This window comes from Nestor notabilis, unplaced genomic scaffold (genome assembly GCF_000696875.1).
Source record: "Nestor notabilis isolate BGI_N333 unplaced genomic scaffold, ASM69687v1 scaffold15682, whole genome shotgun sequence".
Taxonomy (NCBI): Eukaryota; Metazoa; Chordata; class Aves; order Psittaciformes; family Psittacidae; genus Nestor; species Nestor notabilis.
This window is the reverse complement of record NW_009918902.1, coordinates 85,816-112,991: the sequence shown is the minus strand read 5'-3', so window position 1 is coordinate 112,991 and position 27,176 is coordinate 85,816. Positions and strand designations below refer to the sequence as shown.

The 27,176-nt window shown below is 41.3% G+C and overlaps 1 protein-coding gene across 2 annotated transcripts in view; it reads left to right on the top strand.

The window, feature by feature from the left end:
• The window catches only part of NRG1 (neuregulin 1), a 96,203-nt gene that overhangs the window by 49,769 nt on the left and 19,258 nt on the right, over window positions 1-27,176 (top strand). For both annotated transcript variants that reach the window (XM_010009978.1, XM_010009977.1), the window contains exons 2-3: window positions 18,770-18,899; window positions 25,443-25,501. In XM_010009978.1, the coding sequence (XP_010008280.1) occupies window positions 18,770-18,899; window positions 25,443-25,501 (189 nt within the window). The remainder of the gene's footprint in view (window positions 1-18,769; window positions 18,900-25,442; window positions 25,502-27,176) is intronic.

The window sequence follows — 27,176 nt, the reverse complement described above, 5'->3', positions numbered from 1 at the left end:
AACCAGAGTGATGTTGGATTACTTTTCTGTGCATGGGTTTGCTAGGAAAGCACAGGAACCGCACAGTGGAAACCATCAGAGACCCTGATTTTTCTTCTTGGAACTCTTTGTGTGGTAATGGTACAAGTGTCAGTATCTGGCCAACTTCAAACCCTGCACCAAAACGGGAGTACTGCCCAAGATGATGTGTAGGTGAAGAGGGAGGTTGCCTGGGCTCAGTCCAGGAAACAATGCAGATGAGAGTGATCAGCAGAAGGAAATGCTGTAGCTAAGCAGTGGATGAAGCCTCTGGCTAATCTATCTGGTTATCATAAACCAAGCTTGCTGGGGTCCTTCAGGCCACTCAACAGCATCATGAGGCACAAATGGCCCCACCCAGCCGCTTCCAGACAGACAGGAAGGCATCACAGTAGCACAGACCTCTTTCACCTTCAGTCCCATAACAAGTGGGCAGGAGGACCTTCTAGCTCTAGTTGGTACCTGGTTTGTTAGCCCCTACCAAGCAGAAAGTCTTTTGCAACTTGTAGAGCAACCCACTGAACAAGAAAGGGATGTTGCAGGGATGAGTAACAACAGGAGATATAGCACCCCTCCTCCACACAGGCCTTTCTCCTGGGTCCATCTGTTGCTGCCAAGTGATGCTAAAGCCTCGCAGACTTGCCCTCCTCCATTTCCAGCCCTCTGCCTCGCAACTGCATAACCAAAGTAAGGGGGCAGGAACAACACAGTGGGGAATGAGCAGCAGGGCTCTGGCTAGTGCATCGGCTGAGCTGATAACTTGTTCCAGGTTGTGGAAGCTGTGTCACTGCTGATGAACATCCCTTGGCTTCAAGAGAGCAGACTGGAGTTTGCTTTGGAGTTCTCCACTCTTCTATCACTATGCAGATCTCTGCAGGAAACACAATTCTCTCTAAAAGATTACATCCTGGCCTTATACTGATAAAAATAAATGGGTTTGCTCCCATCAACAGGTTCTGTGTGGATCCAGGCTAGGAACAGATGTAACTAGACTTTCACTCTTTCTTTCTCTCTCTCCCTCTTAAAAAAAAACAACCAAAACCCCCCATGCTGCATGCTACAGCTTGAAACCTGACACTTTACAGGTGGATTTGAATTAAAATGCTCACTGTTTCTCTGCATACTAGTAAATGTTGATGAAAGAAAAATAAGGCATTCTTGACTAGTTGTTTCCTTCTAACTTCAGGCATCTAGGTTTGAATAGAACAGTATTAGATTTTTACATCATTCCCTTTTTATGCTGTTGGACTGAGACTATCTATAGCCCATATCAAACAGCCTATTTTGGATGCTGTGACAAGAGATTTAATTTAATAGCATGCTCTTCTTGATGGTAGTTTTCAAAAGATCTGTTGGATCAGAGAAGAAAAATTCCCATATGCTTGGTTAATACAGAGAATGTAGGATCTCAAAAAGTAAAGCAAAGAGACAATGAAAGACAAATTAAACATGACACTGAAAGACTTCTAGCTGATCAGGTCCAGTTTTCTGAATTTAGCAGGCTAAGGTCAGTGAAATACAGTGAGACAGAAGCATAGGCAATGTGTGAAACAGGAGGTGTTGCATCTTTTAACTTACAAAAACATAGCTGCAAAGCAAAATCAATTACATTTTTTACTTTTCCCAATACAAATACAAAATAGACTAAACCGCACAATGAAATCAGTAACATTTTAGGGTTTTTTGGGATAAGACACACAGCACCAGAGCAATCCTGATGTATATTTTTGATTTATGGGCTGCTTTCTCCGTAGCCTTGAAATTCATTGGCCCTTTCAGGGATTTTTTTCCTCTAATAATATATCTGTAGTGTTGTAAAAAAAGCCAGAGATTGCAGAGATACTTCCATATGCTGAAGGAGGTAGTTTCTGCCTCTGGTAGCCAGAGGAACTAGGACATTCAAAGCATGCTGGTGCCAGTGCGTGACACACCGTATCAGCAACAGAGTTCACCGTATCAGCAACACCCGAGCAAGCAAAGCCTCTGCTTTCTTCATCCATCTGGACCCTCACCCCAGGTTTTCAACTTTCCCAGGTTTTTGTTGTTCAGAGGTTTGGAAAAATAAAGCAATCAGTGAATAAAATCGCCCACAGACACTACTTTGTCTCAGTGTTTCAGGACTGACACCAGAGACCAGCTGTTTGGTCCATACGTGCTCTGGCTGTGACTGGGTTCTCTGTTAACTGATGTTATGCTGCCCATACTGACATCTTCTTGCCTGGCAACACAAGAGTGACGTCCAGCTGTCCATGACTTGATGGCTACCTGCAGCTGAAACGGGCTTGTTGTGATCTCAGGAACAAAAGACATTTGAGCCAACAAGGCTTTGCACTATGGTCATCTTTACCTGTATTTCTGCATGGTAAGGCTGGGGTGCTCAGAGATGCCTGCAGCACTGGGCACTGGGCTCCTGCCCACTTGGTGTTGACCAGCTTTTTGTCTTTCAGATGTTTTGCAAATCCCATTTGGGGCAGACTGAAGTCCCTGAAATAAGATGTTTTTATCTCTTAGAAGCACATCATAAGCATCCCAAATATTTATTTTCCGGTTTTGGAGGTGAAAGGGCAGAAGAGCATATGTTTATTCAATCTTAACTCCTAGCATGCTAATGAAGAAGCCAGTTGGTTTCAACACTCTGTGTAGCTGAGGGAGCCATATCTAGTATGTGATTTAGGGGCAGACAATGCCAGAGTGCCAGTAGTCCTTCCCTCTATACGGCCTTCTCTCTCTGAGCTGTTGCTGCTCTGCCTGGTGACCCGTCTTCCAAGAAGCAGTAGCAGGTGCAGGTGCATGGGTGTTTCTGTGGCAGCATCCTTGCATAATGGTCTACCATGGTGCATGCAGGAACCATCTGTCCTTTTCCTCTTCTTCCTGGCTAGGGATCTTAGCAGTTCATGTAAAGGTGGCCATGGCCAGGGAGGGGAGTCTTCTTCTGAGGTCTTTGTCAGTCAGGTTAAGAAGTCTGACAAGGCTGGAGAAACAGGTCAGTAAAAGAAGGAGAAGGAGGAGGACGAAGGCTCCAGAACTATGTCATAATTCTGATTCCCCTCCCAGCAGGCCCTGAGACCAGCAGGGGATGTTCTCAGTGTGTGAAAGAGTAGGGGTTTGCTCTATTTGAATTTCCCTTCCACCACAGCCTCATCCGCATTCGTTCATCATTTTGAGGGCGCCTCCACAGAGGCATATAAAAATAAGAAGGCAGGTGAAAGAAAGATACAGTTTCATCTGCTTATGCTGCTTCCCAAGAGGAATGAGGTTGTCTCTTCCCAGCCACTTTTTCATCTGGCTTTAGCAGTACTACATCTGTTGCATATGGCAGGAAAATTTCCGCTTTCCTTTCAGACTCTAGTGCCTTCAAAGACAGCACACAGCCCAGTGTTTTCTGCAGTAAAAGAGGTCAAGCCCAGATTTGATCTAATCTGAAATAGGTGCATGCAGTTATAAGGAGGGCTTTTTGTGGGCCTGTTAACATGTTGGAAGAAAAAACCCTGATAGCAACCACAGCATAAGCCTATGGGTCCTCACAGGAACCTTAGAAAATCCTCCCTTTTCCAGTGTTTCAGAGAGTTTGCATGTGCTGTAGCTATAAAGCGTCCCTTGTCTTTTCGCCTCTGTGTGGTTTAGTGTCACTGCAGTGATCTGAAGCTGCATGGAAATCAGAAGAATAAGAGAAAGAAAACAGAATGGCTGTTAAGATGCTTCTCACTGCAGCTTTTAATGAAGTCTGATTGTCATTAATGGCTGATCAGAGCAGTTGGGTATTCAAACGTTCAGTTGCCCAAATTCATTGATCACCTCAGATACTCAAACTGAGTGCTTGATGTCAAGGGCCTTCAAGCCTTTGGCAATGTGACATCCATCCCATAAATCACCAGCCTTTCACTGAAAACTGCCACCTACTCTCGCTACCACAGAAGATCTCTGTTGTGAATGAATGTCTGAAAAAAACATAGCAGATTAATTAAACAGAAGTAATAAGCACCTGCCAGTCCCTTTGGTTTCAGTGAAAGTTCTTCATACTCAGCACCTATGAAAAATGTACGAGATCATGGTTTAATCAAAGATATACTTACATGCACCCAGAGTCAAGGACAATGCTGGACTCAGGAAGGTTCACATCAGCCATGAAATCCTGCCAAACTTTTTTTTTTTTTTTTTTGGTGGTACTGTGCTGATTCTAAGAAAGGATGGGATTGATTCAGACTCATGAGCAGGGAATTGGGAATTACATGTGATGTGTGATTCCACATAGTTGAATGTCCACCTGGAAGTTCGATCTTTTCTTTTAATAAAAGTTGTGCAGGCATTATATTTAGTAGGCAGGAGACCAAACATTTTAGTTTAAGCACTCCAAGGGACAAAAATCACAGTCATACACAAAGGATCTGAAGATCTGTAAGTCCTGGGATCCATACACACTTCTGACTTTCCCATATATGTCTTTTCCTTTTCAGGGTTTGCTGACCTTTCAGAACAGGAGTACGTAGAGCACTGCAGTCTGTTTTAGGTATTGGTTGTAAGATTCATGGCTGAACATGCTCTTTAAGAAGTAAAAAACAAGAATTATGAGCATGTGGTAAATGGCCAGAGATATGTCTCCTGCTTACTCCTTCTTTGTTACATGAATATGTTTTATATAATTATATGAGCTAATAATCTCTTGGAGCATTTAATTTACCTTTGACTCTCTTCCTCCTGCAACAGACCGTTGCAAGAAAGCATGACACCAACTTCAGAAATTCACTTGATTCTTTTGATTTGGGTCTTTTATATCTCACCTTCTCTGAGGTCACTATAAAATGATCATAGCTGACAAGCATGATCTGCGTCCATGCTTGTTTGCTGTAAGTATTACTTTTACTTCATTTCCGACTTAATTTTGGAAAAAAAACATGCTTTAAAAGAATTATATCACATGTATTATAAAGGGGGTGGGGGAACGACCGAAGGAGTGTTACTAGGCTGAAATGTGTGAAAGCACAGGCTGAACCAACACATCGTTTGTTCAGGCCATTAAATCAGCTCCTCAAGCAGTTGGAGCATTGTTGGAGCAAAGCACAAAATGCAGCACTGAACTGGGTGGGGTTTTGCAGGTGGGACAGGAAGGATTGGCATGTCTGGAAAGTTTCTGCCCTTGATGAGCAGGGCTGGCATTGCCGCACAGTTAGAGGATGCTGACACAGCTCTGCTGACCGTAGTTTGGCACTGAATACAGCAGGACCAAGTGACCTGAGCTCCTCCAGAGCTGCTCACCAAAACGTGACTCCAGGCATGCCTTTCCGAAGCATGTGAGAGCCAGTCAGACTGATACCTAGGCTCACCATCGCCCAGTGGACATACCTTGTACACCCTGAGAATGGTATACATGCCTGTTGCATCTATGAAGTGCTATAAGCAGGCTGTCTGGGCTGAGTTTTCCACGAAGTGGAAGCCCAAAGGTTAATTAACTTTATTATTTAACAGACCAGGAAAGGGGGGATCTTTCTTCAGCTTCTTTACCTCATTGGCTGGAATTAGCTAAGATAATTGCCTCACTTTTCTTGCCTTGTAATGCTTGGTAATTTCCTCTCATAATGTGCCTGTCACTCTATACTAAAAATCCAGAAAGGCCTAGGGAAGGGCTAGGGATGAGAAACCCATGGAAAAACTGAATCTCCAGTTTCAAATCAAAACCAATAAGCTCTATATAATAAATAGGCTGCTGAAATTCCAGAAAAATGGACCACTTCAAAAATGCATTTAAAGGTCTTTTTTTTTGTCACACTAAGTAGCTGAGCTTAGGCTTTTATTTGTGACCCTTTATTTAACACCAAGGGCATGTTCTATATCAAGATATAACCAGACCTGTCTCCAGAGAGCAGTCAGTCTAGGAGAGGAGCCAGGCACACCAGAACATGCAGGGGATGCAATTACTGATGGGTCTGGTTACTGTGTCGAGCCTGCTCCCACACAAGAACCCCCCAGCCTCTCTTATTCTGATTACACACTTCTCCTGCCCTTCAGACAAACTCACACCTGGAGGAAAGGAAAGAGGACAGCCCTGTTCAAGTTGGTTGTGGGAAAGCTGCATCTTTGTCAGCCCAGAATGTCACCTGCTGCAGCATCCCTCACTAGCCTGCTGGAGAGCAGGGCAGCAGTTCCCAAGGTCTGGTGTTCCTGGAGCCCCCCAACATCCCCACTGTTCTTACATCTTGCAAGTACAGTGCTGTACGAGCGCATAAGTGGGGTAGGGAGAAGAAACTGAAATGACTTTAACCTGTGAAACGGAGAAACAAAGACTCAGACAGACAGACTGGATTGATGGCCTGGAATCCCCTCAGATAAATTGTTGAGAGAAGGGTGAAAAACAGAAAGGAGTAAACATGTTCTGTGAGTCCACTGCCGCAACAGTGAGAGCCAGGCTTAGACTTCAGCTCTTCAGAGAGTCAGGAGAAGTATCATTTTAAGCAGCCGTAATTCTTTCTTAGCCTCTGGAAACAGAGTTTAAGTTGGCAAATTTCAGGCTATAAGGTCAAAGATGAAATCTCTGAAACTTGTTTTATTCCATTTTATCTCAAAGTGATAACCTCTTCCATTTATTTTTCCAATGGGAAACACTCCACCAGATCACACAGAATATGTGTGAGAGATGGAAGGTAATGAATGGCATCCTGTTTTCACTCATTTGTAAAATGTGTCTGCTATTGACTTAGGGCCAAAAGCTGATCTCAGTTACAAGAAGACAGACCTGGGGTAATTCCACCAGGAGTTCATACTGTTGCATTTAAGCTCAGATTTTAAAAAGAGACTGTTGATTTTTTGGTTGCTTCCATTTTTGGACTCTCTAATTCAAGGCAGCTTCAAAGCAGGATGAGCCCAGCCTGTCTGACAAGCAGGCCAGCTAAAGAATTCTCAAGCTGGTCTGAAAGAAAACAGCAGTATGCTGTAATGAAACGTGAGAATCTTTTATTTTAGAGGAATCACTTTGTGGCTATCCCAACTATTGAGCACTAAACGAGTCAAAAGGAAAGGATTTTGGTAGAATTTCTGAAAATCAGTATCATTGCTCTTTAGACATAGGTAATTTTCTGCTCCTGTAATGGGTGTCCATGACACAAGTAGGATGTACTGCACCAGTTCGGTAGACACACACAGGATATGCATCAGAGTGCAGACTCTACAGTATTGGGTGTGTTAAAGATTGAACAAGCTCTGTAACTTAGCTCACCGCTGCCATACCAACACAAGCATTCCATTGGTGCCATGTTATTGGTTTTGCTGGTAATAAAATATGTGGCTTTGGTGGAATGAAAAAATCCATGTTGGGTAAATGGAGGAAGAGAACAGTGTCTGCCATGGCATTATCTGTCAATTAGGTTTTGTGTCCTGCTGACTACAGTTGAATAAGGCAGACAGCTGACATACGCCTCTAATTCAACAGGAAAGTTGAAAAAGACATGATGTCAGCTTCGTTTGACTGTAAGAGAATACCCTGAAGAAAGAAAAAAATCTTCCTGAGATACTCAAATTTTGTCTTGTCTTCATTGCCCTTGAAGTATTCACTAGTGAGGAAACACATCCTGTGAAAGGCAGGATGGGTTTAGGCTAGAATTGCTGTTCTTACTTTATATCCACCAGGGTCTTTGTGCCAGGGACCTTACTGAGTCCTTGAGGTGCAACCTGGTAAGGGAGGTTGCAGGGGTGGGCTGACAGCAGAAAGCATAGACCTGCTTGGTCCCACCAAGCAGGCTTATGCCAACAGCATTGGCTCTGGCAGCACCATGCACATCAGGCTGGCATCCACCACCACTCCTCAGCCCTGAAGAAAATCAGCCAGTGCCTACTTGTGTTCTGTGAAAAGGTTTGACATTGTCTCAGTATTCGTAAGAGTAAAAAAAATTGGTTATTACTAAAACCCTCATCACCTCCCAGGGTGGTAATTTGCTCCTTACTGTTCACTCTGGATACGGCAGCCAAAGATCCTTTGAAAGCAGCATTTAGAGGCAGTTTTGCAGTGGATTTCATTGTTTCTCAGGCTATGGTAAAATGTTATTGCAGTGTTACCACCACATAAAGTAGACAGAATCCCTGCAGCATTTGGTTTCTTTCTTTAAGATACATTTTAGCTTTCACTTGAGAGGAAAAAGGGGAAGCCTAACTTTTTGGGTCACAATACAAAATAGGCTCAAATGCTGAAGACCAACAAAACAATAAAACCACTGAGTGAATGATTTATTTATATCCCGCTCTTCTCCTTCGAAACTAATCTTGGAATTTTGAAGGCTTGACACAGGATTTTTAAATGTCGTAGGCTATCAATGTTCTTGTTTTAGCTCATACTACAATATCTAAATAAATAAATGCTAAGCCAAAGCCACTAACAGTTTTCTGCAATGCACCTGAAAGATTAGGCCCAGTCTATAGGAGACATCTGATCTTTTCACCCCATGTAGTGTTTTGAAATGAAGAGGTTAAAAAGGTGTAGACTTGGCATAGGCACCTTAAAAAAGTGTCCAGCTTGGCTGTCTGTGTCTGGAGGAGTCTAGGCCACTAGAGCACAGCTTTCTGCTTTTACCCGCACAGCTCAGACCTCCATCCCATCAGGCTTTTTCAGTGTCACCAGTGTTTTCCTTCCACATCCCTCCAGTGCTTTTACATGTCCTTGCAAGCCAGCACCCTTACACCTTAACCCCTCTCCCACTCACTGTATAGGTGTAGGTTCCCGACTCCAGGCGGCAATTGGGTGCTGCTTTCCATGAAACAGTTTTTCAAATAGTCACTTCAAATATTGCTCCCTGATTGAAGGGGGTCTCTGTAAGCCACTCATCTTCATATTACTTGGAATATTCTCTTCTGTGGAATAACCTACAAAAAACCTTGGCTGTCACCATGAAGAGTTTCTTGACATTTTCTTGTGTTCCCACCTCCGCATACCTCTGTTGCTTGCCCTTTATATTCTCTGTGAACAGCTTCTCTGGCTGATGTTCTCCTTGATCTTGGTACACAACTGCATCCCAGCTCTGTTTACAGCAACAGAAATAATAAATACCAGCAAAGAGCCCCTTCTAAGCTAAAGAGCAAGGATCAAGGACAGCACTGCTTTAGCAAAAGTGGTTTATATTAGAAAGGCAGCTGCTATGTGTAAACAGAGCTTTTTTTTGGTCACAAGTTTTCATCCATGTGTCTATGCATGCACTGTTGCCACATCTCCTCCCTTAACTGGACAAAAATCTTGGTTTTCTGCAGAAAGTACGATGTTCATCTGGACTGTGTGTTCTCCTTCACTCTAAGACTGTCTCTTGCAAGTAAACAAACTCTGCTCGGGCTGTTGAACCCTTTTCTCATTCCTATGGATCCATCCCTTTTGCAGGTCTGTGTCTGCACTTATATATGAGTACAACAGTGACTCCATTAACACAGAATTGCTTGGAATCTGTTAGCATTTCATTATAAATCTGATTTTTGACAGATTTATAACCAGACTGTAGAAATTAACTGCTGGAGGAAATGTGCCATTTACTCTCAACATGAACACATTTTATTTTTCTACACGGTTGTATTTTTTTTCTACCAGACTTGTTTGAGAGGCTAGAACAATAACCTTATGCTTGTTTTAATGTACTACTTCTAAAGTGAAAAAAAATGCAAACTTTTTATAAACATTTAAAAACTGTCTGGCACAGTGAGATGTTTACTGTGTAGTCCTCTCTGATGTTTCTTGAGAACAGGTACTGACTAAATGACAGTTACTCCATCAGCATATTAAAATATAACTTCACTTAAGAAATAACAGCTGAATAAAATAAGGTTACCAGCTAAACAAAATGAAGTGCCAGAACAAACAGTAACTCCTTGTTTTCCAGAAAAGATGGGTGGCATAGCTGTGCCGGCGTACAGCAGAGTGGACATTTGCCTGTGCACCCTCCCAGAGATTTTTCTTCTTGGTCTCAGTGAGCAACTCAAAAAAAGGCCAGAAGGCTGGATCCTCCAGCAGAGCCCAGCACCTATGTCTAACAGTTTCTCATACCTTTTTTTTTGAGAGGAATTCTAAGGAATAAATTTTGACAGGGAGAGAGTAAGTCTTTCTTCCTTTCTATACATGGTGTCTGAAAACTTAGTTTGACTTGTAAAGCGCCTATTACAAAAAAAAAATTAAAAATACAAGGTCTTGGTAATCTCTGCTGGAATACAATTATCAAAGCAAACTGACAAATAAATTCTAGTTTCAGTGCATTAGGAAGGAAGCTGTCTTCAGTAAGCATTCTTGTTCTTTACTTATCTCCCACACCTGTCAGTGTTATTGGGGGTCCTATCTTGTAATGCTTTGTTATCATAGATATCAAGGATATACTTGGCAAGCTGTGAGCAATCTCTTATTTTCTGAGAGAAGTTGCCTTTGCCATATCTTTAACTCAGAAATGGATGTGTATTTCCATACTAGCCTGTGTTTCAAGGGGTGTCACAAGAGCTACCATTACATAGGAAGAGCCAATCTCTGCTACCCTTCTTTTCCTTACCACCCAGAGACCTCAAGCTGGTTAAAGAGACTGAGCTGTATTGCCTCAGGGCCAGCACAGTGTTTTCATGCCTCATGTTCCCAGTGACTTTTTCTCATGGCCACCCCCATGAAGCAGAAGGACACTGGGAAAGCAACTGGCAGCCTTCTATGCTTTGGGGTTAAGGACAGAGCAAAGGGACATGCCTTTATTGATTTTGATGATGTACCTCAAAAGCACTGAAGCTTGTTTCATTGTGGTATTAGTAAACTAGTAAATGTTTTTCACTGCAAAGCATGCAATAGGAATGGATTAATTTTTGACTAGGAATCCTGGAATGGACATGCAGAATTTTTCAAGGAAAAGTTATAGACACATCTTCCTCTTCCAAACTTATTTAACATGGGGTATTTCAGTATGCAAGCTTTGCTTTCAACAAGACTAAACACTGTGCTGAAGTCCATTTTACTTCATAAAAACTTTTTAAAGACACCAAGGGAAAATAAGGAAGTGAATGTGACTATAAATTAAGCAGGTCTTGAGTGCTATCTTGAATTTCTGTGGGCTTATATGCTCAGTTTTAAGTATGTTCTTCCTGAAATGCTTTCCTGATGTAGGGTTTCTGACTTTATATGAAACGTCATTTGTAATAGAAAGCTTGCATGTTTCCTTTGATAAGCTGCTGAATAGTCCTTATTATCCCTGCATCTCTGTGAGCAGATAGCACTAAAGAACCAGAGATTTTGCACTTATCTGCAGATGTATAATTGGATACTTGTTATTAATAAGAAAAATCCTTCAGCAGAAAGAGGAACAAGAGCAGATTTTTACTATGTTATAATGGGATGGAGGTATTTCAGTAATCAATGTGGTAAGGAAATGGTTATGCAGTATCACTACACACCCATCAAGGGAAAAGTGATGGTGCCAGGTACTCCTCTTATAAGTCTCCTTTACAGTTTCGAGGGTCTGCTCTGCATCTGCACTGATGGTCCTTCCCCAGCAGCCTGAAGAGACATTTCAGAGCTCTGTGGAGGAGCTGTGAGATACATGAGAGTAAGATACCTTGTGATGGTGCACATCTTACGAAATGTATTACAAATTGTTATGCATGGGCTCTGTCCCTGTTAGGAATTTCCAGCCCAATGAGTTATTGACCTTACCTTGCTGCAGAGTGAGCATGGAAAAGAGCAGTATGAAGCCTCTGTAGCAAGGTGAGCCAGGAATCCTTTTCTGCAGTTTATTTGGCCACCCAGGTTTTTCTGCATAGTGGGATGTTCTCCAGGGCAGCAAAGGACTCCACACTGGATAAAGTTCACAGTATCATGGCAGTTGCATTCATCTCCTTATCTGCTGTCTGCTTTAATCTAAGGCCTATAAGTTTTCAGACCCTCACACCCATCCCTGGCATTTTCAAGGTTGTTTGAGAGTCCCCCAGTAGTAAAGGCACTTGCCTATCTGGCTGTCAGTTTAACATTCCTGGGCTTAGATGTATTTTTCCCGCACTGGTTCCATCTCTGTATGTTTTCTTTGCACTTCCTTTCTTTTCTTTTTTGCTGTCTTTCCCCACCACACACATATTTTTCCTCTTGGGACCTTCTGGCCTGTCACTGCCTTGTGTCTTGCCATTCATGTCTCCCCTAACCAGGTGGGGAATGTTTTCTAAAGGCTCTTGCAGACCTTTTGCAGACACTTATCACATCACCCTGGGGTGAAAGCTGACATCTTTCATGGCAATAGGAAAGTATGCCTTGTCTCAAAACCCAGTTTCAACCAGGTCTCTTCATGCAGCCTTGCACTCTTCCATAACCCATGTTGCCCCTTTTTTCTGAAAACTCTAGTGTTGTCAAGCAGTAATTGCATTTCCCTGCTAACAACCCGTGAGCTGTGTGGATCTCTGCCAGTCTTTCCTCCCATCTCAAAGTTAAATGAAGCAAATAAAAATTGTTCCCGGTCAGGCCATCTTTAGCATGTGTCACCTCTTGACCCTCTGTGGTGAGCCAGATGCTGTGCAGGTCTCACAGTCGTGCGCCTGCCAACTGGGTCAGTCTGTTGGCCTATCAGGGAGGAAGCGATCGGGTGGTGCGGCGAGCTGAAGCGTCTGTCTTTTGTTTTTCTTTTTCTTTCTTTTTTTTCTTCCCGCCTTTTTTTTTTTTTTTTTTTTTCGCTTTGCTTTGCTGAGGTTGGATTAGTGAGGGGAAGCTGCCACTGAGTCTGTGTCACAGGGGGAACTCTCACTGCCTTGGTTCAGCAAGAGTTTATGTGCTCTCAATCTTTCCTGAAGTTTCTATCTTGCAGGCCCAGCGATTTCCTGTTTCCTTCTTGCTGGCTCTGATCTTCATAGAGATAGTGCCAAAGCAAGAAAGCACTGTCTTAGGGTCAGGGAGTAATTCTACTAACTTGCAAGCACTTAATTTCAGCTGCTAGCAGAACAGCAGACTCCTTAAATGATCTCTTGTGAAGGTCCCAGGAATCTGCTACAGTGCATGTTATTTGTGAAGACAGAGGCTGAAAAACTTTTGTAACTAGATTGAACAGCCAGTTTAAGGTATTACATCACCAGAACAATGTGAAAAATTCTAAGCAGCCCCATGAAATAGATCATAAATGCCTCCTATAGAGATTTGGATTTTTTTTTTTCCTCTGATGTGTACACATTGGTGTTCATAGTTTTTTAAAACCTGGTATGTTCAAAGCTACAAGGATGCAGTTTCAGCTTTGGAACTATTAAGTACGAAGGGCATGAAACACATACTTTTGTACACCTGGTAATACAGAAATTCTTGTCTGTTCAGAAATGGGTTAGGTTTTGATTACTCTCAGGTTGTGCCTTCTGTTCTGCTTGAAGGTACCCATATAGCTTTTGCTACACACAGTTTTGCTGGAGCCAGCAGTTTTCCTCATTCAGTGCAGTACAGAAATGGCAAGGTTTTCTGCAGTCACAAATACTTTGTAAGCCAGGCTCATCAGGGAAGTTGAAGTGAGTTGAAGAGGCTCAATACTTAGTGGGAAGAAAACGTAGATGGTTAAACTGAGACATAGAAAGATTAAGTGCTACAGCTGTTATGTGGGGAATCAATCTACTCTGCAGATCAGAGCTGGACATCTTTAAACTGCCCATCAGCAAGTCAAGAGGGAATTGGATTGTGCTTTTAAAGAAATGAATGAGCTTCAAGGGAGGGAATGTGAGTTAGTAAAGCTGACTTACTTCTGGTGGCACACACTTTGTCATGCCAAAGTTTACTTGTGTCTGCTCTCTCTCTGCTCCTTCTCTCCCTCTGCCCCTCCTTCATTCCATGCAGGTCCCTTCCTCTTCCTTTGACATGAGCTGCAGGTAGGATTTGCTTAAGCCTCAGGCTCAGAAAGCAATGATAAGCAGAAGTATTTGTTCTGTTCTTCCCCAGTAATTTACTCTATTTGTTCACAAAAGGAGACTGGCAGGGTCTTTTCCTGCAGTCCAATAGGCTGGCATATTTACACTCCACAAGTGGCCGTCCAGTAAGAATGGCAAACCTTCCTTTGTGCTGCAGCTGCAACTTGACTTTGTCTCCATTTGGTCATAGGCATCTCACTAGTCCCCTTGCACGACTTTGAGTATGTCCTTTGATTTTACACCAGCTTTGCAGAAACTTAATTCAAAGAGGCATGGATACTATTCTGTTTAGGTTGCAAAGCTCTTTCCTCTCAGTCTGTACTCAGAGGACCCTTAGGGCTCCTCTCAGCAGACTGCCTCACCAGTACAGGGCCTGAGAGTTCTGCTGCTGCAGCCACTGGACTTCAGAGGAGGTTTTGGAGAGCAAGAGAGAGAAAGACAATGCATTTTTCTGATTCAGGACAAAAAAGGGTCAGAGATTCCACAGGTAAGCTCAGAATTATGTGAAGTTTTGTCTGCTTAACACAAAAAGTTCCTAAGGTAGTTTTACAGCAGTAATTTGTGTTTTAGAGAGTAGTTTTTGAAAGGCACAATAGCTTTTAGTTTTCTTTCTAGTTTCCATAGAGGGAAGCAGATCTCATTGTTTTTCAGTATCATGTGAATATACACATTAGTGGGAATTGTGTTCATACTGGCCGCAGTTGTTTTTCTAAGTGTGGTGTTTTCTGCATTCAGGGAAGGAAAGAAAAGGGGTAGAGCATGCAGTGTTTTCAGATGTTATCTCATGCATGATATTTTCCAATTTCATTACAGCATGTAATTTGGTCCTTTCACTAAGCCAAGGGTTTAGTGTAAGACTTGGGAAAAAAACAGCTTCTCTACCTCGTGCTTGTGTAGCTGAAAAAAAACATTACATAAAAGAAAGGAGGTATAAATTTTGACTAGGTGACTAAAGAACACTGTACAGCTACATGGTCTACAGCTGTGCTTTACCTCACCGCTGCCAGTCATTCCCACTATACATCTTCCAAGCCCATGTCTGCTAGAGAGGTATGGAAGGGCAGTTTTGGGGCTAGTTATGGACTGTATGAAATGGGGTCTGATGAACACCTGCTCCCAAACACCACATTTCTTCCGTTATGTGGGTTTAAGTGAAACTCAAAACCATAGTTAGTGTTTCTTGTATTTAATTTGCAAAATAGACTTACAGTGCATACACAGAATACTGGCCATATGCCATAAAAAGTATGCATCCTGTGCAAAGAAAAATTAATATCAAAATTAACTCACTGGAGACCTTTTTTCTCCCCTCACCCTATGGACTTACAAAGCTCGGGCAGACTGGAACTACAGTGGTAGTGAATAAGTAATGCAGAGAAAATGCTCATGCAAGATTTATACAAGAGTTTTGAACATGTGATGCCAAAAATGTGGGTAGAGGCACTCCTCACAAATACGTGTAAAGCCCTTGTATCATGAGATTACTCTGAGAGCTGCAGATTATTCCCATCTCTTGTAATCAGTTCAGACCAATTGCTGCTTTCCAAAGCTCACTTGCATCAGCGGGGAAATAACTGTTACTGTGAAACTCCGCTGTGATCTGCTTTAAACTGAGCTCCTGCTTACAGAAAAAGCAGTAAGCAAGATGGTGAAAACAATTATAGATAGCTACAAGCCCACTTGCTACTATCTACCTTCATAATTCAACTTAAAACATTCCATTAGACAGTGGGGTAGCAAAATATTTTTTTTTGTCAGACAACACACAAACAATATTCCTTTTTTTTTCTTCCAAATTAATGCATTAGCTTTCTGAGCTCAAGGACATCCTCAGAGTGCCTGTCTCACTTGCAGGTTGAAGTCTTCTAGTAAGGTAAAACACACAACGGCAAATAGGCTATCAGCAAGGATAAGCTTAATAGTGAGTTACCTCTTAAGATTCACAAGGACTTCAAAATGTGCATTACTGTGTAGATGTGATTCACTCACCCACGTTTATTACATCTTAGGTCTTGGTATGCTATAGCCTGTCAAGTTAAGGCATCTCCTTTGGACTAGTAACCCAGGCTCCTTTAAAGCCAGTGAAGAATGAAAGGCACTTCCACAAGGCAAATCTCACCATCCTGTGATTCATGTCAAGGGTGGTGGTCAACCCATTAACATCAAGCATAGGTGACCCTTCACCGCTGAGCTGATGGCCAGCCTTTTGTCAACATTGGGTGTAAAGTCGTATTTAAACCAGTGCTAACCAAAAGAGTGTCAGACTACTCTTAAAACATGACCCCTTTTCCTGCCTCTAGGCAAGGCATAAATTTATCCTGGTCTGAGAGGTTATAAATCATGCTTTGAGGGGCCAGGAGAAAGGAATGTGTTATTACGAGGAATTAGTACTCCATGTTTGCATTTCATTAGCACTTAGAGGCCCCAGTCAAGATCAGGATCTGGATAGATGTGACACAGCGGGTGGTGCAACAGTGAGAAACAGGAGGGAGCTTGAGTTTCGGAAGAGGTCATGGGAGAGCTTTTCCTGGCCCATCAGAGAAGGGCATCCAATGCAAGCAAGGCATCATGGAAGAAAGAGAAAGCAGGTGGCTTGTTGGTAATTAATGGCAAAGGAAGGAAGGGATATGAGAGACTTTAGCTGTACAGGCAGGTGGGATTTTGATGGAGTAAAAGAGGTACTTAAATATCCCAGTTAGTTACAACCTCATGTCTCATTGAAACAAGATAGCTAAAGCCATTCTGAAATTTGTGCCAGCCAACGTGACCCATTCTCCCAAGTGCTGAGTGCTAGAAGTGTAGTTTTACTTTGAAGGGGATGGAAAAGTCGTGAAAACCAAGTATGACAGGGACTACTTCATCCTAATTCTCAGAAAAAAGAACTTGAAATATATGAGTGGTATTTCTTGATAGTCAACCTGATAAAAAAAAAAAAAAAACTGTTTTCTTTGGATTCAATGTGTGCAGCAAATGGTAGAACATCATGCATTGCCTGCTATAAACATGCCCGTTGGGTGCCTTCGTGTTAAAAAGGCTTTGACTATCAGACAAATTTTGTGTAGGTCCTTGCAGCTTTCTAGCCAACTCCAGTGGAATCAGTCAGTAGATAAAAACATTGTTCCACCTGAGGATAGAAGCTGTCTTTCAGAAACAAAAATATCGGGATTTGTTCAGCACTGTAACAAAATTTCTTAGTTCTGTATGTCTGGAGATGGCTAAACAGAAACTATGCAGGAATCTGTCCCTACTTTTTACAGATTACAGGTAGACACTTCGGTTAGTCTTAGCCATTTAAAAATTAGGGTCTTATTCTCAAGTGTTTAAGCTTGCTTTGCAGTCAGTGTAGGGAGACAGACCACCCATAATGGGGATAAGTTGAGCTGCTTTCCATGATCAGTGGAGAGCACCTTACAATTGAACAATTCAGTTTTAGTCAGGTAAAATCAAATTAAACTAATAACATGAATGACTTGCCAGATACCACATAGCCCATCAGTAGCATGATTCCTGAGCTGGGTACTGACTGGTGTACAGGCTTCAAACATGCCTACCCTGATTTAGAACAAAACTTGCCCAAACTAAGGGGCAACCAGAGGTCTTCGTTTGGGGCTACAGCTGTAGTGTAACAGGTATATGTCTGACTTGGGTTTAACTCAACTCATGGAGGTAGTTTTGCAAGCACAGAGCAGTGTTGAGGAGCTGAGGACTTAATACTGTCTCCCCATCATCCCCATTGCAGTTAGCTAGTTTAGAGCAACCTCAGGTAGATTCACCATACTCTAGTAGTTACCAGCAATGACTACAGGGGGGACTTTTGAGCGCTGTCTCTCCTACTCTACTGCTCGCTCTGGTCAGAGCATTTCCTTGACAGACTGCATGGGCAAATCCTAATGCTGAGATTTCTCATCCTACCATGGCAGCCTCCTAACTAAGGAGATTTGCTCCTTAGTTAGCAGACCTCTTAGGTTTGCTGACTAAACCACGCTCCTGCCTTCTCCAGGTATTCCCTAAACACAGCAGGCAGTAAGCTAAGAAACACCACAGTATTCTGCAGTGGTACCACTTTTTAACAGTGGTACCTCCATCTAACAGCAATTTAGACACCTAATGGTGTCTACCAGCATTGGTGGCCCAAACTGTTAATACTTCAAGCCCATCTGCAGGACATGCTAGGTTGGCCTCCAGATGAAAGGCTCCCATGAACACAAGGGTAGCAACTGTACATCCACAAGAAAGGAAGATGCCTCCAACCCCCTTGTCTTCTTCCTCCCTACAAAGTCAAACCAGAACAGTCACAGCTCACTCTTACGAGCAGGGGAAGAGGGATTCAGCATTCAGCCAGTCACTGTCTCCTCTGGGAAGAAAGCAATGGCTGGACCAAGGGGTTCAGTCCTGAGAGACTGGATCAGCACAGGGTCTCAGGTTGAGCTCCAATGAAAAACACCTACTTCAAGGCAATGCCAGGAGAAGACCTCCTCCAAGGCCACATTTAATTGGACACTGTATCAGCAGCCTGTAATGACTCTCACGCCCCAAAATCACCTGAATGCAATTAACGTAACATAACTAACCACACATAAACTACACATTTTCAATTAAATAAATGTGCATTGAAGAAATTTAAGGTCAGTTGATGGACAGTGCTAGTGAAATCCTCCTTTCCTCCCAGGCTGGGTGTGGGGTAGCATATCTCTGAGGTATGTATTTAAACTACACCGCTCTGTCAGTCAACATACGGGGTCAGGTAGTTAGTGTTCACAGTTGCAGCAGACAGGGAGTTCAGAGGACTCGCCAGGTCCTCCTTGACCTTACTTCTTCTCTCACACAGAAGTACATTTTCCAGTGGGAAGTTAAAACTAAGCCATTCTGATCTGTATTTTCTGAATTTTCTTGTCTTTTCCAGCTACTTCTACTTCTACAACTGGGACAAGTCATCTCACAAAATGTGACATAAAGCAGAAAGCCTTCTGTGTAAATGGGGGAGAGTGCTACATGGTTAAAGACCTCCCGAACCCTCCAAGATACCTGTGCAGGTAAGAAAACTTATCTGCTTACTTTGGTGGAGCCCCCAGGTTCCAGAAATGCTTTTTCTGTAAAGGAGCACCTGAACAATCTCTTTTCCTGTACTTGCGGCATTAGATGTTTCTTCATTTTTAAGGATGTGGATGTGCAAATAACCTACCAAGAACGACCTCAGTGTTATGTATGTGAGGTACAACAGAGGCTAACTGGGAAAACTTCTCACATGATAACTTCCACAGCAAGCCCAGTTGATGTTTACATGACATGAAGTAGCACAACTTGAGCCTTACGTTACAAACAATGAAACAGATACTGCAAACTAACTGCACTACAAATAGCAAAAAAGGTGTGTGGATAACTGCATTGGATAAATACCCCTTATACGTGACAAACTGGTTATTTATATTTTCTGCTGTAGTAACTAAGCACTTTCTCAAGAGACCAGATTCACGACTGGAGTTTTTGCTGTTGTGTTTATTTACATAAAAAGCAATGAATGGCCACGGTAGTTGACGGAGCTTAATATTTTCTGTGAGATTCTTGATTCAGGAAGTCGTATGACTTGGTACCTAGCAGGACTGAGCAGAAAGGGGACATTTTTGTAAGGATATTGCTGTTTTTCAGACAAAGAAGAGACAGTGGTCAGTAAAGACGGTCACTTGCTGTTACTGCATAGATTTTCAGTCTTCTAGGACTACAAGTCAAAAAACATTAATTGTAAAAATGAGTCTGGTGGCTGAGTTAGGTAAAGGTTGATGATGCTTAATAAAACAAGCAAACAAAACCCAGAAAAACAAAACAAAACAAAACAAACCCAAACAAAACACACAATGTTCTGCTTTACTTGTGAGTTTTCTTGGTTTTGTAGAAGGATGTTAGCTGCACTTTATGAGCTTTGTTTTGCTTTGGCTTTTCACAGATTGCTCTGTTGCTGAAAGTGATGAATATTTCATTGATTTTAGAATCATTTTTAGCTAAAGTGAATATGGAAAAGTTACTGGCTCTGGTGGCTTGGATTCTTTTTTGAGAGAGAGAGAGAGAAAGATTTGTGTTAAATTTACATAATCATTATGAGCCAGCAGTACAAGATGAGCAGTCTGCTATGACTCTCCAGGGCATGTACAAGAGCCTACCTGCCTGTTTTGACTTCCTATCCAAACACTGCTCAGAAAACTCCAGGGCAGCAGAGCTAAGCATCTAGCAGACTTGCTAATAATTAACATTGTCTTGATAGATTCAGAGGTATGGGGACTTTCTTTTATTTTTATTAAATTCAGATCTGACTGTGTTTGTTCTTTGATGTTATTGGCTGATTTTTTAATTAAATGTCTCAAAGACACTTGAATGAAGTGGGGAACTTTTTCCCCTCTTGTAGACAAGAAATAACCTTTAATTCTGAGGCTGGAGTTGAAAGAAAAGGCAATTCCCAAATTTGGCAGATGTGCCTCTCTCTGGGTGGCCCAAGACCTATTTGGAAAAAGCATCAGAGCTGTAAAATCAGAGAGGGTGAACCTCATTTGCAGTAAGGCAGTGGAAAAGCATTCTTATCCTTACGACAGTCAGGGCCACTGGTATTTTACAGGGCCTTTTGCTATGCCCTCTAGTACTTGCCAGAATTGAAACTTTATGTTGTGTGGCAAAACAGGACATAATACAGCAACGTAAGTGTGAGTACTTGAAAGTGGGTGTACTGGGAAACTGAAAAGACAAAATACAGTTCTCTTCTTACTTCATTAAAAATACAGATGTCTACTTTTAATTCTAGTATTCCAGTGTTAATTAAAATAAGTATCTAACCAGTACACATTGCCTTCATTGTTCTGAGAAAATAAATCTTCCCCCAGAACATGCCTGTGGAAACAGAATGCTTGAAATATGGTACTTGCTCTTCATATTTCTGCCTCAGTAGCAAGTTCACATTTTTCCATATGGTCCATCTGTTGAGAGCAAAAACAAAATTTCTAAAGCATGAGCCATATCATTCTAAATTGGTTTTATCCCTAACCAAAAAATACATGACTCAGATTCACAATAACCATGGAATTTTCGAAGTGATATCTCAGGTTTTGTAAACCTCCTTTCTGTTAAAAAAAGGGAGCTCCTAAATCTACCTTCTGTTAAAATCTAGCTATGTATTCAAAAAAACAAAAAGAAGAGTGTTTTGTAAAACACATAGTACTATGATCCAGACGTGAGAGCAAAATCAGACTTTGCTTTCATGGATACTGGCAAAAACTTTGAGAAAATTCCCTGCTTTTGAGAGGTAACCATGTGAAACACTCAAGAAACATGTGAAGACTTAGTAATGCATGCACAGTAACATCTATGACAGCATGTATGTTCTCTCCATTTATTTTAATTATGGCCTCAGACTGAACAAAACGATCTCAAAAGATGAAAGATGAAAAAGGAAGCTATGAGACTACTTGAATAAACTATTGTACAAAATTTTCAGAAGTTTCACAGAAACATGAGTCACATTTTGGAAACGTCATAGACTTTCGAAGCTTGGACATTACTGGCTTTCTATGAGACTGAGGTTCCTAAGTCATTTCTATTCCGTTGGAAAGGTGTTTTCAAACTCCCTGAAGACAAAAAAATCCCCCAAATAGCTTCTTCAATAAATACAAAATTAAGACCAGAATTCCCGGCATTTGCTTCTTACTTGAAGAAAAATTTATATTAATATAATATCTATTACGCTTTTAGAGTGGTTTTTTGAAGTATCCTACCAGGAAAGCCTTGCTGGTCTGACTAATTGATTTCTTACTCACAGAGATCATCTTTCTAGTGCTTTCAGTGTTACTGAAGAAATTATTTTACACCCAAATTTCACTGTATGAAAATAATGCTTCTCTCTAACAGAAAGATACTGCTGCTTTTCTTAATAGCAAAAGAATGAATTACATACTTTTTAATGATATAGCCATTTTCTATATCCATTGTCATGTAAAGACCTTGGTGGAATAGAAGTTGATGGAACATTCTTAAAAGCAGCAAAAAAGAGGAAATTTATTTCCATAATACTACCAAAAGTTCCAGACATATTCATTCAACAGGCTGGGTGGAAATAGTAGTTCTGACTTAAGCTATGAAATCAATTACTAAATATGGGAGTACACTGTACTTCCCATGGAGAAAAAACATTCTTCCGTAATGTATTTGCTTATAAGCAGTGGAGGAAATGGAAATGTGAGGTCCTCATCCATTCCTTTCCTGACAGAAGACAGTTTGATGACATGCATTCAACGCAAATACTGCTCTTTGCAACTACTACATGTAGAGAAAAAAACCAATCATATTCGTATATGTGTTTTAGGATTGTGGTTTCATCCAGTTAATGCAATAAATAAGTAGTCCAAGTAGTCCTTTTTGGGCAGAAAGGAAATGGTAAGGCTTTTGCAGCAGAAATGTCTACTTGCTGCCTGAGTCGCTTCACTCCAAATTTTGATAGTGTCATAAAAGAAAAAGATATGTGGGTAATGAACTACGAAAGAAAGACTCAACAAGAAATAACATCTGGAAACTCTGAGTAGGCCAAATTGTTTTGAAAACCGTACCATCGCAAGCTGTTTGTAAAAGCACAGTCTATAGTAAACAACCCACCAAACAGGACTGGAAATAGTGCTGCACTGAATATCTGAGCAACAACATGTCTTTAACATTCACACATAATCATAAGCGGTCAGGCTCATCTCAGCTGTCATCTCGGCTGGCCCACACTGGACCATTCTCAGTGGCAGGTGCTGTAGTCCATTTGCTGACAATGATTTCAGAGTGAATATAAACACACCTGAACTGTTTTCAGCACCATCTCAACAGGGCTGACCCTGCTCAGTCTGGAAGGGATTTCAGCATTGTGTACACCAGTGTTCAAGTTGTTTTCATCACCTCCACATCTGCACCAACATCTGAAAACAAGCACAGGCAGAGCGAGCAACCACCACTGGCCAGTGACAAGCAAAGCCTGAGGCTTTTAATCAGCAGCTTGTTCACTGGGATTGTGTACAGTTGAGCCTGACAAACAAGATGTAGACATCCCTGTGAAATGAAAGTCAACACAGGTGTGAACACCATCTCTCCAGGGATAGGTATTTAACATCACCACAGGGCAATATAAAACTGAAATCACAGGGGTAAACCATTTTTACTCTTATTCAGTAACACGAATCAAAATGTCTTCTGTCAAAAGCATTTTGCCTTCTCTTAGAGAGGCAAAAATTCTTACATCATGCCCAGCAATACCGCCTTTTCATGACAGAGTTATCTGTTGCATTTTTCTCTAATGAATGAATCTGTGGAGACCAGGATCTCTCCACACAGGACACTTATCGAAAGGTGTGACCTTCCTTGGCTCTGAAGAGCATAAACTCCCTTCCTTTGTAAACAAATATATTACAGCATATCAGCTCCAAAGAATCATCTGCAGATCCTCCAAAAGGACCTTGATTTTACAAAAATAATTCCTGCATGTTTTATTTGAACAAGGTGCTAGTGTTTATGTCTGACACTGGTCCTCTGCCAGAGTGATTCTCTGGAAGTCCCACTTGTACCAGGGTAGCATCCCTGACCTTAAGGGATAGAAACAATTGTGGAACAGTGGAATCTGAAAAATCAGGACAGCTTTCAGTGCACATGAAACTTGGATGGACAGAAGAGATGGAAGATTGTTCCAAACAACATGCATTTACAAATAAGAGGGATTTTTGGCCCCTGGCAAGTAGATGAGGAAGCAATTTGAAAAGGAGACTTGCACCAGATTGGCAGCAGGAGAAAAAGAGGAGATGGTTCTTGCACCATGACAAACTCATGGAGAGCATCAATAAGACAGGCAACACAAGTGAAACGCATTCAGGGAAGCACATACCAGGTAATTTCAGGTTGCACACTGAGTAAGAGAGGATAGACGAAGGAGAAGGAAAGAAGATTGAAATCTATAGATGTTTAGTGTGGTGGAGAGTAATTCACACTTACATTTGAAGAACAGAAGCCTGCATTGCTATAGTGATTTTTTGGGAGCCTGAGCTCTGCCCCAAAATGGAGAATAAAGGTGCAGGAAGAATTGACAGCCAGCAACAGAAAAGACAGGCAAAGCACAGAAGAGAAATTCCTTCACTATGACCAAGGCGAAAGCTGCAGTGAAGTTTGCTGCAAGAAGAGCTTATGAACTGGAAGGGCGGACCGTGATGGGGCTTCAAATTTGGAGACTACCTTTGCCTTCTCATCTTCCTTATTGACTGGTCTGACTATTTTTTCATCTGTCAGACATGTTGAATATACTTCCTGCCTTGGGATCTGAGTTTGTCTTCTCACTTTTTTGATTTTTTTTTCTGTGATTGCTGTTTAACTATTCCTCTTCGAAAGAAATTACTGGAAAACACAACATGTTATTGTAGAAGTAGGGAAATCATGGTATTTTCATAGATTTTATGTGACTGGTGAAAGCAACAGTGTAAATTTCTGGTTTACACTGCTTTGCAAATTTAGAAAAAACTTACTCTGGTGCCTTCATAAGGCGGCATAAGCGATGAGCTGATATACATTTTTGCTAGTCTTGATTTGTCTTTTTCTTCTTTCTTTTTTTCTTTTTTTTTTTTTCCAAAACAGACAAGCAGAAAGGATTCCTAGAATTATTTTTTTATTATTATTTTTTCCTCTGGTGGATTTTTGCTGTAAGTTTTGCAAAGTGTTGTCTTCTGGAAAGGTTACACTTTCTTGCCCCTTTTGTGATCATTTTTCTCTAACACCTAACCAGGAGGCGACTTAGTGCACTCCCATCTCCATAGGCCAGAAGATGTCAGTCTGTTAGAGCAGTGGTTTTGGTGTACTATTGCTTATCACGTTTTTGCCCTTTAGGTGCCAACCTGGATTCACTGGAGCAAGATGTACTGAAACTCTGCCCATGAAAATCCAAAACCAAGAAAGTATGTTAAAATAATCTGAACTTTGCTTTCTTCCCCAACTACAGCAACAAAATCAATAGTACTTGGTGTTTTCACAGTTCAGCTGGAACCGGCCTCTTTATGTACTAATTTATGACCTGATTCTCTAAAGTAAAATCTGTACACCATGGCATTATTGACCTCCAAAATGTTTCTCATTTGTGTGATTTTTGATCTTTCCATCCGTTCACAGATACATTTGCATTGCACACACTGGCAGCTTTCTTGTTTGGGAGACTGCTGTAAAGTGCAACCCTAAAAGAGCAAACTCATGGAGATGAGTGATGTGTCCTCGCTGCCTTGTGGAAATTTGGGAATTTGGAATGGTGAATTTCTGCCTCGAAACATCTCGAAACACACTTTGATCTGGATTGGTTTGGTCTTGGCTGGCTTTTCAGGGAGGGGGATTTCTTTTCATTTCCACAGAGCAAATGAGTTGCTCTCAGCATCTTGAGCCATTTTGACACGCTAAACCGAGATTCAGTTTCTGAAAGTGAACTCACCAAGTCATATCAGTTCACACTGAAGGAGCTTCTTTCTTAGCATATATTCACCTCTTCTCTTTTCTCTGTTTTTTCTCTACCATTTTTTTTTGTTTGTTTTTCCTCTCAGGTGCCCAAATGAATTTACTGGTGATCGCTGCCAAAACTACGTAATGGCCAGCTTCTACAGTACGTCCACTACCTTTCTGTCTGTGCCGCAGTAGAAGCATGCTCAGTCGGTGCTGCTTTCTTGTCGCTGCATCTTTCCTTCAATTATTTATTTTTAATCTGTAACTAGATTTGTTGCCTAAGGCCTAATATTGATTGTCTCTGCTTGTTGCATGAAAATGATAACAAAAAGCAATCGCAATACTCTCCTGGATTGTTTGACATTGAGGTTATGGGGAAATGAGAGACTTAGGAACGCTGTAAAATTAACACTGAATGGTATGATATGGACTCCGCACTGACATCAAGCAGTTAAAGTGCAAAAATGATGTTTTGAAACACTCACATTTTATTTAACACAAAAAGCTAATGAATGTGTACAGGGCAGTACTCCCTCAGCAAATGGAAAGGTAGCTAATCCTCTGCTTGCATATGAGATTGCAAGTTAAAGGTAATTGACATGCTTACATTGGTTCTAACGAGCACATGCCAAACTGGATCTAAGTGTTTTTCCTCCTCATTGACCAAGCTTCAGGGCAAAAAGACACAGAAAGAAAAGGAAAAGGGTGAGAGACGGTGTAAACAATGGGGTCTGACATACTTATTTGTGGGTAACAGGTGCAGGAGATCAAGTATTTCAGAGCCAGATTAATTGGCCAAAGAAAGGTACTAGACAGACACATACACACACACGCACACCCACCATAGAGGACACTGTGTCAGACTGCTGGTAGAATCAGCACTGCAGTCACATGTTTCATAAGCATAGAGGGAGGGGTTAGTTATTATTACTTGTCAGGGATAAAACAGAAAGTACACTGAATATTTATTTTATTTTATTGGTTATAGCAAAGTCAAAGGTAACATATAAGAAAATCTCTTAGATCTTACGTTTTAATGCATGTGTTCTATTCATAATTAATTGTCTCTGGAACTCACATGTACTACGATCTAAGAGCAATATTATAGGAACTGTTTTTTTGACGGATTACTTGCCATCATAGATTTCAGAGACTATAGGCTATCTTAATTTAATTTCCATTAGTATATAGGACAAAAAGCTGTTAGCATGTGCTGGACATTTTGGAGCCTGAAGATATGCATAGGTTTTCTCTTATACTGATGGATGAAATATGTCCATACATAATTCATACTGCCCATCATGGAAGCTACCCATGTAAATCTCAAGGGTGCTGACTAGAAACCAGACCTTCCAGCATTCAAGTGTGTATTTTATGCCCTGTTTTAAAAGCTTTATTGGTGTGAGTTATTTTTAAAATGCCTCTAGTAACTACGAATTTGAAAATTTTTATGCTGTTACAGTGTTTAAGTTTACCATACATTAGATTTAAATGGCCTTTTCTGTGTATTGTGATAAAAAGTACAGTTAAGCTTTTCTGATCTTAGAAGAATCATTTAAAAGGAGGTTGTGTAAAAACATAAGCTCCATTGTTTGCTGCTGACTTTACACTGAAAACTGTGGAAGAATTCTATATTGACTATAAATTCGTTTTCCTACCCAGGGAAAAAAGAAAAATAGTTTTAGTTGTGGTTTCCCTTATTAGTTTTTCAATTTTCTTACTCTGGTTGGGATTTTTAAAGGTATTTTGGGGCAGTAGATGTTTTCTGAAGTTGTATCCATGGAAAGACATAGATGCCCTTGCCTTGCTGTAAGTTATGTTCATATGTAAGTCCT